Source organism: Cynocephalus volans, chromosome 6 (assembly GCF_027409185.1).
Source record: "Cynocephalus volans isolate mCynVol1 chromosome 6, mCynVol1.pri, whole genome shotgun sequence".
NCBI classification, from domain to species: Eukaryota; Metazoa; Chordata; class Mammalia; order Dermoptera; family Cynocephalidae; genus Cynocephalus; species Cynocephalus volans.
Genome location: NC_084465.1, coordinates 105,644,825 through 105,657,460, shown reverse-complemented (window position 1 = coordinate 105,657,460; position 12,636 = coordinate 105,644,825). Strand labels below are relative to the sequence as shown.

Genomic DNA, 12,636 nt, shown 5'->3' with positions numbered 1-12,636 from the left:
TAGAAGGACAGAACTCAGCTCCAGGGCCACCAGTTTGCAATCCCTAATCCAGACCCCTGCTGGACCCCAGGAGCTCTCAGTCCCAGGGGGACATCCAGGGATGTGCCCCTCCAGGATGAGGGCTCAGGCCTTAGCTTCCCCAGCTCTGCCCCTGCCAACCTGGGATGCAGGGGTGCTCAGCAAGCACTTGGCGGATGGTGATGGAAGAGACCCCTCAGCCTCGGCCCTGACCTCTCTGCTCTCATGCTGGGTCTCTCTGGATCTGCCCAAGCCTAAGTGCCGGGGCTATGGCCCTGGTGCCATCAAGGTCAGCAGGAGGTGTCAGCAGAGGGCTGACAGGCAGGCCTGAGCAGGGACAATCTGGTAGAGCTGGCCAGCAGCACAGAGCCCCTGAAGCTCTCGGAGCAAGCCCCACCTTGGACCCCATGCTGCCACCCCAGAGGCTGGTGCATGGTCAGAATCCAGCAACACTGGACTTTCAGGGGTGCCTGCAGCCTGGGCATTCCTCTGCCTAGAGCAGGGCTTCTCCCATGCCTATGTACAGAAGCATCCACCGGGGATGTAGAAAAATGCAGATTCTGACCTGGTAGGTCTGGGGTGGGGCTGGAGACTCTGCATTTCTAACCAGTGCCCAGGTAACACTGATGTCACTGGTCCACACCCCCATTTGGAGTGGCAGGGTCTACGATGCCTCTCCCCATCTCGATGCCTCTCCCCATCTCGTTGCTGGGCGGCTCCTTCAATAATGGTGGGGAGGGGGGTGGAGATTTTACTGGGATGGTTGGGGAGTGGCACAGGAAGAAGTGACATCTCACACCAGATTTTGGCAAGCTTTGTGAAGGGCCGGAGAGGAAATATTTTAGGCTTTGTGGCCCTATGGTCTGTGGCATGAAAGCAGCCATAAACAGTAGTAAATGAACGAGCAGGGCTGTATTACAATAAAGCTTTATTTATGAGAACAGGCAGCAGGCACGAGTTGGCCCGCGGGCCGTAGTTTGCCGATCTCTGCTTCACACCATCTGGGACATCTTCATCTTCCCAGCGTCTCTTTCTCCAGCTGTCCTTCCCGAGGCACCCCCCTCTCTTCTACTCACTTTCTCGGCACACGCGTGATTAGCCAGAGCAACCCCGCTGGTCCTCAAATCTGCCCCTTCAAGGGGGCCTGAGTTCCTCCCGCCACACGACATGGATGGTTTTGTGGAGCTGGTGCCACTTGGCTGGGGCTGGCTCTCCCTGCAGTGTGGCCCAGTGTCTCCTCCTCAATGTCCTTCCAGGTCTCCGTGGACATCCACGACAACATCTCCAGCTTTGGGCATTCTGGAAGCGTCTCAACAGGGCCCATGTCTCTCAACTGCTCTGTGCACTGCTGTCACCGTGACAGGCACCTGGAGCTGTCCTGGCGGGGTGCGCACAGCATCCAGGCCCTGCTGCGGGCCGGGGTCCCAGGCGAGGCCCGGCTCAGTGCAGCGCTGCAGATCCGTGGTAAGGGACCCTGCCCGCCAGCCTCAGGCTTTGATCCAGGTGGGCCCCGGGACCTCCATCAGGCCCCAGGAGGCTCTGGGCCACAGGACTAACCAGGGCAGCCTTGCTCTCAGGGGCCTGACTTCTGAGGGGGCCACACTGGTTTCCTAGGGGTTGCACGACAAAGTACCACAAACTAGGTAACTTAAAACAACAGAGACTTATTTTCTCATAGTTCTGGAGGCCACAAGTCTGAAATCAAGGTGCCGGTGGGGCTGGGCTCCCTTAGAGGCCCTAGGGATGAATCCTCTTTGTCCCCTCCAACCCCTGCCTCCGTTTTCATGTGACCCTCTTCCCCCTGTGCCTGTTCTCCTCTTATAAGGACACCAGTCACAGTGGATTGAGGACCCACCCAACTCCAGCGTAACCTTATTTTTACTTAATTACATGTGCAAAGACCCTATTTCCAAATAAGGTCACTTTCACAGGTACAGGGAGTTAGGTTTCAATATCTCTCTGGGGGGGACAGAATAAAACTTGTGACAGATGGCAGGGAAGGAAGATAACAGTAATCAGAGCCGGCATTGATTGACTGTGTACATGCCAGGTAATCTCTCTGCACACAAGACTTCAATAAATCTGTATGTCCATCCCATTCAAACAGAGGAAAAGTCCATGTCCTTAGATGGGTTTCCGATCTCTTGTGACCTTCACCTCTTTGACCTCATCTCACGGCCCCCACTCCCCCTCATTCCCCTCCTTGATGTTCTTCACATCAGGCTCGCTCCCGCCTCAGGGCCTTTGCACAGGCTGTTCCATCTGCTGGCATGCTCTTCCTGCTCCTACCTGTTCCCGCTCCTACCTGCTTGGCTCACTGCCCCTCTCCTATAGGTTTTTTTCAAATGTCATCTGAGGCCTTTCCTGCCCACCTTGTTTATTACACCCCCACCTCCCTCTGTCTCTCCCCACGTTCTGACATGCTGTGGAACTTATTAAATATCTTTATTTCTCATTGGCTGTCTTCTGTCCACCCTACACTAGAACGTATGCTCCCGGAAGTCAGGGAGGATTTTTGTGTCTCTTGCTGAGTGGCACAGAGTAGGTGTTCACTTAAACAACTGTTGTGTGAGTGCGTGATTGAGCCTGCGAGGCAGGGGTTAGTAACATTGTCCCCATTCTGCATGTGAGGTGTGGCGGCTCAGAGAGGTTGAGTTGCTTGGCCCAGGCCACACAGCTGGTGAGTGACGTAGCCAGACTTCTGACTGCAGAGCCACCCTCTGACCCCCGTGTAGATTGCAGAGACCTGGCTCTTGACTAATCAGGAGTCCCGGGTGGCTTCCCCAGCTCCTTGGTTGCCTTTCTCTGGCCTCAAACATTTCTGTTTTTGGCCCTTGGCCTCCTATGGGGTGAACGGGGCCTAGATCACAGCCTAGATCACACAGGGGACCTCGGGGTGTATTAGGGACTCAGTGACTAAGTGGTGGGAAATTCATCCTGGATGAACACCTCCAACACTGCTCTAGTTTCCGGCCCCTAGGAGGCCTGGTGTGACCTCTCCCTTCCCCCACTGCTGTCCACATTTAGCTGTCCCAACCCCTCAGGGGACACTCTCTGCCTCTGTTAGCATTCTTGGTGTCCCTGACAGCAAGAAACTCCTAGGCATGGGGACTGTGTCCCCTTCATCAACCACGTTTTCCCTCCCTCCCTCCCTCCCTCCTTCCTTCGTTCCCTCCTTCCCTCATGTCCTGCACGTAGTAGGTGCACGTGGTTGGATGCTGAATAATGAAGGAAGGAAACATTTCCTGAGACCTACTGTGTGCCCCACAGGCAGATTCTCTCAGATATGTTATGTCATTTAATCTGGGTGCTGTCCCTCAAGGTGGGTGGGCTGTGCCCACTTTATAGATGAAGAAACTGAGGCTCGGAGCTGCTGGGCTTGGCCATGTCTGACAAGGAGCACAGCCCACCCTGCTGGGCCCAGCTGGCAGGTGATAGGGCCAGGCTAGGTGTCATTCAGGCCTGAGCAGTGAGCTGCACCCCACAGGAACCTGGCCTTGGACACCAAGTAGGCTTCATCTGTTTACTTACCCTGGGCCTCCAGGACCCAACTGGTTTCTAACTGTGGCAGGAGGAGTGTGAGCCAAAGAATAAGAATAAACTCCTGACTGTGCAGTTGCAGACTCTGGAACTGCCTTTTCTGGAGGGCTTTTATCTGCAGGCCGTGGCAAAATGAGGTCCAGCTCAGAGGCAGGGGACGAGAAGAGATGCCTATGTGGGGTGGTTTGGGGCAGGGACTCTCCAGGCTGACATCTGGAGATGACAGACAGCGTCCGTCTTTTATTGAGAGTGGACCACGTGCTCACTTCTCTGTGGGAGGCTTTTGTGGGCTGCTCAAAGGCTCCCCCTGCAAGCCTTATTTGCTCATTCATTCAACAAGTACTTACTGAACATCTGCTGTGGTACAGGAGTGGGGTGATGGGATGGAGAAGGCCTGGAAGCAAAGGGTTGGGAGGTACTTCAGATAGGCAGTCAGGGGAGGCTGCTTGGAGGAGGTGTCATTTCAGCCCAATGAAAGAAAGAGCTGATAAGGCCAAGATCTGAGGGATGAGTTATGACAGATGATGTCATGGAGGCTCAGAGAGGTCAAAGGCTTGCCCAGGGTTGATCCAATGGCCCTACCCAGCCGCATGTGGCAGCCTTTCCTGCTGGTATCCCCAGGCCACAGGGCGTGGCCCCTCCTGTAGTCTGTGGTGCGTCCCTGAGCTGGGAAGGGAGGTTAACCTGAGTCCTGTGCCATTTGTCTCTAGAGACCCAGACCCAGGCCAGTGTGGTCCTCCATGTTGAGGACAGTGGGGTCACCATGGATGTGGCAGCCTTGGTGGCTCGGCCACTGAATGGCACGCTGGAGCTGGTGGTGAACACCAGCCACACGGTGCCTGCTCTCTGGAGGCTGGGCCTGCCCTTCACCAGCCAGGTAAGAAGTGGGACAGGGGCAGGGCCGCCTTCTAAATTCTGTCACCTCCTATCCAACTCCTGGTATGCAGAGGACCCACTGTGTGCAGGATTAATGGGGATGATCGTGCCTTGTGTTTCTGCAAGCTTTACAGTTTGCAAAGGTTTTATTAATCATGACAGTTGTAACCAGCGTCTCCCAAACAACCTCTGTATTCCTGGCCATGAGGCTGGTGTGGCATCCTGCCGCCCTATGTTTTGGCTCCTGGCCTGTGTCCTTCCCGCTCTTCCAGTCTTTAATCGGAATCCGAGCCCAGCTTCCACTGGCACAGCACCTGCCCCTGCTCGGCGCTGTTCTAGGGTTTGATGTGTGTTTATCACTCTATCCTCCTAACATCCCAGTGAGAGGTGGGACCGCACAGTCCTGATGAATGCCATCTCCGGAGTTCAGATGGCAGCTCCGCCACTTGTGAGCTAAGTGGCCTCAGGCACATCCCTCGGCCTCTCTGTGCTTTCGATTTCCCCCTCTGCAAGTTGGGGGGTGATAGTTGTTACCTGTAACGTGGAGGTGTGAGGAGCGATGAATTAATATCAGGAATGCCTGAACATAGTATAGGCTTCAGAAGCGTTCGTTGCAATGATGATGATGAAAGTGGTGATGGTGACAATTTCCATGAGTCATCACCATCACCGGGTCACACAGGAGAGTTTGGGTGGCTTTCCCAAGGTCGCACAGCAAGTAGGCAGCAAAACAGGGACTCGGTCATGGCCCCTAGGTCCTTCCCCGGGGTGCACTCCTGCCTCTTAGATGGGGAATCTGCTGTGGTTCCTGCTGCATGGGGCCATGCCCTGGCCACTGTCACTTGGCGTGAATTCACTTTGCTTAGCTGGGCCTCCTCTCTCCACAAGTCACCAAGCACATTCTGGAGCCTGGCAGCAAAGCCTTTCACAACTTCCTGTTTTAGGTGACACAGCAATCCCCTGACCCGCACTCCACTCTACTGTGGGAGGAAGGGACAGTTTCTAGGAGCTCTGGGGGGCAAGGACATCACCATTCATGCAAAAAATCTGCAGCCCCACAACTGAGCAGACTGGATGCCCCTTATCCCCGAACTTCGTGGCCTTTCCTGACCTCAAGGCTGGGGAGTGGGGAGATCTCATGGAGCTCATCCCTTGCTGATTGCTGGGCTGCAGGTGCATGTGGGGGCCTACAGTGGACACTGCCAACCTGGGCTACAGCAAGGGCTGACCGGGCCTTGCCAAGGGCTCTCACCATCTGAGAGGCTGTTGGATGAGGCCAGGCCTGCTGGAATCTGTGGCTGCCACGCAGTGCGGGGCTGGGGGTGGAGGCGTGCTGGGGCTGTAGGGTGTGATCAGTGTCCCTTCAGGCCCGTGAGGGTCCTCGAGCCCCCTCTACCCCCACACCTTGCAGCCTGCTCTCTCCTCCTGCTCCCTCCTCAGCTCATGTTCCAAGAACTCTGGGCAGTGGAAGAGATGAGCGCTTTGCTGCAGCTGACCTGTGATTCTCAAACCAGCTTGGTCCTCCATGTCCATGGCCAGAATCGGGCCGTCAGGTGAGGGGCTCTCTGAAGCTCTGAGGGCAGCCCAGGAGGAGAGGAGATTGTGGGGGGTAGCCGCTGGCTGGGCACTTGCCATGTACCCATACCCAGCACACAGCACCACCTCCAGCCCTCCTCACAGCCCCACGGCACAGATGGGGAAGGAAGGCTCAGAGAGACAAAGCAACTTTTCCAAGGTCACACAGCTATAGAAACCCTTGACCTTTGAGAGCAGGGCATAGATGAGTTCAGGCCCTAAATACTTGCAAATAACTATTGCAGCTCTGGAGTCTGGAGGACTTTTGGGTGCCTGGCCCAGTACTTGGTGCTCTTACATACTGTGTCAGGTGAGCTACCAGCCAGGCTCCACCACCCAGACCTTGTCATTGAGAGAGGGGAGTAAGCCATTTGTTAAAGGTGTAACCAGTGTTCTCACGTGGAGGCGGGTTTTAACCCCAGGGGCATTTGACTATGTCTGGGGAAGCCTCTGCTTGTTACAGCTGGGGAGGAGGAAGCTACTGCCCCTCTAGTGGGTGGAGGCCAGGGATGCTGTTAAAAGCCCTGTAATGCACAGGTTGGCTCCTGCAGCAAGAGGTATACAACCCAAGACATCAGTAATGCCGAGGTTGAGAAGCTCCAGTAGAGAGGAACTGGGAAGGCTGGTGCAGCACCCAGGGGTTAGCCACAGTGGGGAGCTGTCACCACCCTGGCCTGAAGGAGTGGGAAGAGGGGTGCTTTTTGCAGAGAACTCCCAGGAGGGAGCCAGGAGGTTAAAATCCCACTGTCTAGACCCTGCTGGAGCTCCCACTGGACAAACCCAAGGAGGCCTGTTGGTAGCTCATGGAAGATAGCTCATGGTAGTTCAGCCCAGAGCCCCTTTATACCAGTGGGGAAACTGAGGTTCACAGGGGGTTACCAAGGAACTTGCCCATGGTGGCAGAGCTAGACAGAGGCCAGGTTGGGATTCAAACACGGGTCACCTGGCTCCAGAGTCAACCCTAACCACTATACCATGTGGCCCCCAGGCCGCGGCTCTCTGACCCTCTCCTGGGGAGGTTGGTCGATCCCGACCCAGCCCCAGGAGATCTGGACAAGGTACCTGGTGCGAACATCAGGCTCTCTCCTTCCTTCCTTCCTTCCTTCCAGCAAAGAACTGTTGCTCTCAGGCCGGCATCACCTCCCCTTCCTCCTGGGCTACTGCCCCAGCACAGCCTCCACCTCTGCCAAGGTAACCATGCCCGGGCCACCCCGAGCTCCTAACTGGTTCCAGATGCGCTGTCCCAGGTGGGAGGGGCTATGCAGGCCCAGGCCCTGCTGGGGTGTGTTGACACATGCCCATCTGTCCTCAGGCCTGCAGCAGGCCCCAGTGGGCCACCCTTGGAAACCCCTGGCTCCAGCTTTCCCAAACATCCTCAGGTTTGCATTTCTGGGTCAGTCCCTGTGGCCCCCAGCTGGGCTCACGAGACCCTCAGGAACCAGGGGAGGACGCTTCGCCTGGCTCTGCCTTAGCCAGCCTAGCATGCCCCCGGCAGCAGGACCACATGACACAGCTCTTTGAGCTAAGCCAGTGTCACTTCCACCTCTGCCTTGCACGTGGTACTTGGATGTCCTGGAATAGGACAGCGGGTCCGTTAGACTTGGGCTGGAGTTCCTCTCTCCCTCTGTGTTGTCATTGTATGTCCCTGTCTGCCCCTCTTGCCCAAATCAGGAGCTCCTGGAGGGCGTGGCCAGCACCTGGTCCAGGGCCCAGCACATAGTAGGTCCTCGGTAAAAGATAGTGTGTGAGTGAGTGGTTACACACACCTGCTGACTGGTCACTCCATTTTCCTACCAGCCACTGAGCTTTGTTTAACCCCTTCCTGCCCAGGCCGCCTTTGTTTACAGAGCACCTATCATGTGCCTGACCCTCTCCCACATACGCATGTGATTTCTGTGTTCTCCAAACTTCACACAACTGCATGATCACTTAGGGAACATACTAGTTTTCCTCCAAGTTTTATTTTAAATCATTTCAAATTTTATAAAAGTTAGTGTATGTAGTGAACATTCACCAATTGTTAATATCTTGCCACTTCTCTCTACTTATGTATGTTATATAATTTGGGGTTTTTTTTTTTTTTTTGCTGGCTGGCCAGCATGGGAAACCAAACCCTTGACCTTGGTGTTACAAGGCTGCTCTCTAACCAACTGAGCTATAACCAGCAGCCCCAAATTTGTATAGTCAGACACACACGCTTTTTTGTGTGTCATTGTGAGTTAACATAGAGATGTTTGTAGAGATGTCATGTCTCTTCACTCCTAAATACTTCAGTGAGTATCTCCTATAAGAAGGATATTTTCATGTATAACAAAGCATAATTACAAAATTCAAGAAACTTAACATTGAAATAATGCTATCATCTAATGTACAGTCTGTAATAAAATCTCTCAGTTGTCTCAATGATAATGTTCTTTCAAACTGTTTTTTTGTTTTTAAATCTAGGATCACACAGGGCCCTTAGCTGCCATATCTCTTTAATTTCCTTCATCTAGAACAGAGGGCTGCAAACTCTTACTGTAAAGGGCCAGATGGTAGAATGTTTTTGGCTTTGCAGGCCATGTGGTCTGTATTGCAGCTACTCACACATAAATGAATGGGCATGGCCGTGTTACAATAAAACTTTATTTGCACAATCAGTTTGGGGGCTGAATTTGACTCAAAGGCCGATTCCTGATTTAGAACATTCTCCTCCTGTCCCCTGCCATTCCCCCCCACATTTTATTATGAAACTTTTTGCAAACCAGAAAATGAAATAATTTTACAGCAAACCTGCATACTCTCTACCTAGGATTTTCCCATTCACGTTTTACTCTCCTTTATCACCCAGCTCTCCATTCGTTCATCCATCATTTTTTGGATATATTTCAGAAATGTAAGTTGCAGATACCAATATACTTCTCCCTAAACATTTCGTTATCATCAACTACCTTTTAAAAAATATTCCTGCATTAACAATTCTGAAGTGTCCAGGCAGTTATTTTTCAAAACATCCTCCTACTTTGGATTTGTCAGATTGTTTGCTCAAGATGAGATTCGGGTTGAACGTTTTTGATAGGGGTACCACTAACGTAATGATGCATCTGGTGAGCTTGTTAAAAATACCAGTTCTTGAACCTCTTCCCAAACATTCTGTTTTTACAGTTCTTAAGCGGGAGCTCAGAATCTATATTTTTAGTCAGTGCCCCAAGAGATTCTGCCATTCAGCCAGTCTGGAAATTAGCTCATTTCATGTAATTTTCACAACAGCCTATTAACAAAATAGGTATCATTAACCCCATTTTTCAGATTAGAAACCTGAGGCCTGGTGGTTAAGGAAATAGCTGGAGATTACACACCCCATATGTGGTAGAGCCAGACTTGGGGCCCTGGTCTGTTTTGATGCCAACACCTGAACAGGGTCCTCTGCACTAGACTGCCCCCTGCTGCCTACAATGGCCCCACAACTAGAATTCTTGTCTACTGGCCCCAGGCTAGTAGCTATTTTCAAGTCAATATTGCAGCAGTTGCCATGGCCACACTTGGTGACCTAAACTGAGGCTCAGGACACCCATTCTGTCAGAATTCATCCAGTTCGGGAAGTTGTGCCCAGGGCTTTGGGAGGCAGAGCCTATAGCCAGCATCTACCTCTGAATGTTCCATCAGAGACTTGATGAGGAGATCTCTCACTTGCTTTTTCCTGACCCAGCTAAGGTACTCCCTTGGTGAGGCCGAGAGTGCATTTGACTTGAGAGTGGAGGAGCATCGCATCCACATCAGCACCAGGCTGGTGGCTGCAAAGGCCAGTCTCGCCAACATCATCAAGCTGGAACACACCTTCCCCCAGGTGCGTGGAGAACAGTCAGGGCCAGGGTGGGCCAGGGGGCTCCTGGGGCAGTCCTCTGAGAAGAGAGGAATTGTCCTGGATCCTGGGAGGACCCAGTGCAGACAGGGCTGTGAAGTGGGCAAAATTTGCTGGAATGGATTCTCAGCTGCTTTCTAAGCCCTTCCTTCCTTCCTTCCTTTCGCATTATTTATTGAGCATCTACGAGGTGCCAGGTACAATTCCAGAAGCTGGGATGTTGTCTAGAACAGGATTGATGAGTCATTGTCCTCATCAAGTGTACAGTCTAGAGGCGGTCATTAAACACCACCCCCCCCCACACACAAATCTCATAAATAAGCAAGAATATATACCAGATATGTGATACACGATATGGAGAAAACCTGAAATGAAGTGACATCGAGTGACCAGGGAGCTTACTTAGGTGAACAGGAAAGATGCCCTTGGGGAGCTGACACTTGAGCTAGGCCTGGATGACAAGCAAGTGTCAGCCATTTGAAAGTCTGGGGAAGGGGCATTCTAGGCAGAGGGAATGAAACGTGCAAAGGGCCTGGGGCAGGAATGAGTTTAGCATGTCTGAAGAATGGCCAAGAAGCCTGAACAGGTGCAGGGAGAGAATGGCAGGTGCAGGGAGAGAATGGTAAGAGGTAATGGAGGTCCAATCGTGCAGGGCCTGCCAGGCCACAGAGAGGAATTTAGGTTTTATTCTATCTGGTACTTGAAGCCTTTGAGGATGCGATCAGATGGTGATTTCAGATCCCTCTGGCTGATGTGTGGGGAGAGACCTACAGGTGGCAGCAGAGAGACCAGTGAGGAAGCCACCAGGGCCAGAAATAATGGTGTCTTGGACCAGGATGGGTTTTAGAGACTTTTAAGAATAAACTTCCCACCCCACCCAGCAGTCCTCCTCCAGTGCCCTTGAGCCGCCCTTTAACCGTGGCTCCCACCTGCAGGGATGATGCCCCTCTCTGAGCCTTTGCACAGGCTGTTCCATCAGCCTAGAATGCCCTCCCCTGCCTTGTCCCCCAGCTTCCTCCTCTGCATTCCTTTGTCCCTTGAATATCTCTTGTGGCCACCCTTGTTACCTTGTTTGATCTTTTTCTGCCTCTGTGACTGTCCCCCTACCAGCCTGGGAGCCCCTTAAGGGCCAGGACCAGGTCTCGGTTTTCTCTGTACTCTGGCACTCAGCATGGGGCAGAGCATGGTACCTGTTCATTGAATGTTTGGGAAATCCTAACACCAACTGCAGCAGCACCCAAGGCTGTTTCCACGGTCTAGCCCTGGGCTGAGCACATTACTCATGTTATCTCACAGAGGTTGGCACCTTACTTCTTACCCCCATTTTATAGATGAGGAAACTGAGGCTCTGAGAGGTTAGGAAACTTGCCCAGGGCCACACCGCTTGGGCGTGGAGCTGAGAGGTGGCTGTCTTTTTTATAGGGTGTGTGCTGTCTCCTGTTGGTCATACTCCCCCAACCCCACTACCCCCTTTATATTATCTCCTCAGCCTTAGGAAGCATTTGGCTTTTCGACCCTCTGTTGTATAGAGCAACCCAGTCAACTGTAAATGATCCACAAATGTTCCCTTTTTCCTCTTCTGAGAGCTTCTCTCTTCTCCCACCCCAAGCAGTGTGGGTCGGGTTTCCCAGTGACCCCAGCTCCATCATTCTCTTCTAGCTCAGCGCCCTTCCCCAGGAGCTGGTCCTGAGGACCATGTACGAGCGAGCCCGTGGGACCCGTGTCCTGCACCAGACGGTACTGTGGGACGGCCAGGAGGTGGCCCTCAACGGGAGCCTCTCTGGGCCCTTCCCCAAACCCACCGGGAACCTCAGCCTACAGGGTGAGAGTCTAGAGGCTGCTGGCAGGGGCGGCCCGTTCTCTCATTTGACAAACCATCACTGAGTGTCTGCTTATCCCAGGTGCTGTTCCAGGCACCCGGGATCCATCGGAAAACAAGCTGCCCCAGGTCCTTGTCCTTGGGGAGACAGGCAGTGAGCAAGGAAACACGCATGAATAAAATAACATGAAGAAGGGGTGGGAGAGCAAAAGGCTTTGCCATGGGGGTGCGGGACTCCTTTAGGTGAGCTGGTCTGGGAAGATCTCTCTGAGGAGGTGACGTTCAAGCTGCAATCTGAATGACAAGGAGGAGCTGGCCAAGGTGAGGATCTGGGGAGAGGCATTGCAGGCAGAAGGAACAGCAGGTGCAAAGGTCCTAGGGTGGAAGTAAGCTTGGTGTGTTGGGCAACAGCAGAGAGGCCAGTGTAGCTGGAGTGTAGAGGAGGGAGGGGCAGGGGACAGCACATGAGGGGGAAGAGGTTGGGGACCCAGGGTACACAGGGTCTCAGCTCCCAAAGAGGAGTTGGTGTTATTCCAAATGTGATAAGACAGAAGGGGCCAGGGTGTGAGAGGCATGGCACCCTTGAGCATGCCCGGGTTGGGGGGTGTTTGGTGCTGGGGCTGGTGGTTGAAGGTTGGCAGGGAAGGCTAGTGCTGTCCCGTGGATCTTCCCCCAGCAGCCCCACCATGGCAGCATGAGCCCCACTGTCATCCAGGAGACTGGTGCTCCTGGAATGGGCTGTAAATTATGGCCTGTGCAACCGCAGGCTGTCAGGTTCTGGGTGAGGAGCCCCCTTAGCACAGAGCAGAGCCTGACCTGCTGACCCACAAATGGGGAGACAGAGTGTAGACCCCCGCCTGGGGACACAGCTTGCTGGGTGGCCTGATGGAGTTCTCCCCAGAGTCACATTAGCCACGTATGTGCCCTGGGAGGCAGAGGAAGTAAGTAAGTAGATCCTCAGCCAGCC

General features: G+C 53.4%; 1 protein-coding gene across 1 annotated transcript in view; it reads left to right on the top strand.

Annotated features, from left to right (window-relative positions):
- Nucleotides 1–12,636, top strand: part of LOC134381001 (uncharacterized) — a 128,215-nt gene that overhangs the window by 99,160 nt on the left and 16,419 nt on the right. The window contains exons 44-50 of the mRNA XM_063101096.1: nt 171–307; nt 1,275–1,482; nt 4,269–4,435; nt 5,875–5,987; nt 7,119–7,200; nt 9,698–9,835; nt 11,510–11,672. Of these exons, the coding sequence (XP_062957166.1) occupies nt 171–307; nt 1,275–1,482; nt 4,269–4,435; nt 5,875–5,987; nt 7,119–7,200; nt 9,698–9,835; nt 11,510–11,672 (1,008 nt within the window). The remainder of the gene's footprint in view (nt 1–170; nt 308–1,274; nt 1,483–4,268; nt 4,436–5,874; nt 5,988–7,118; nt 7,201–9,697; nt 9,836–11,509; nt 11,673–12,636) is intronic.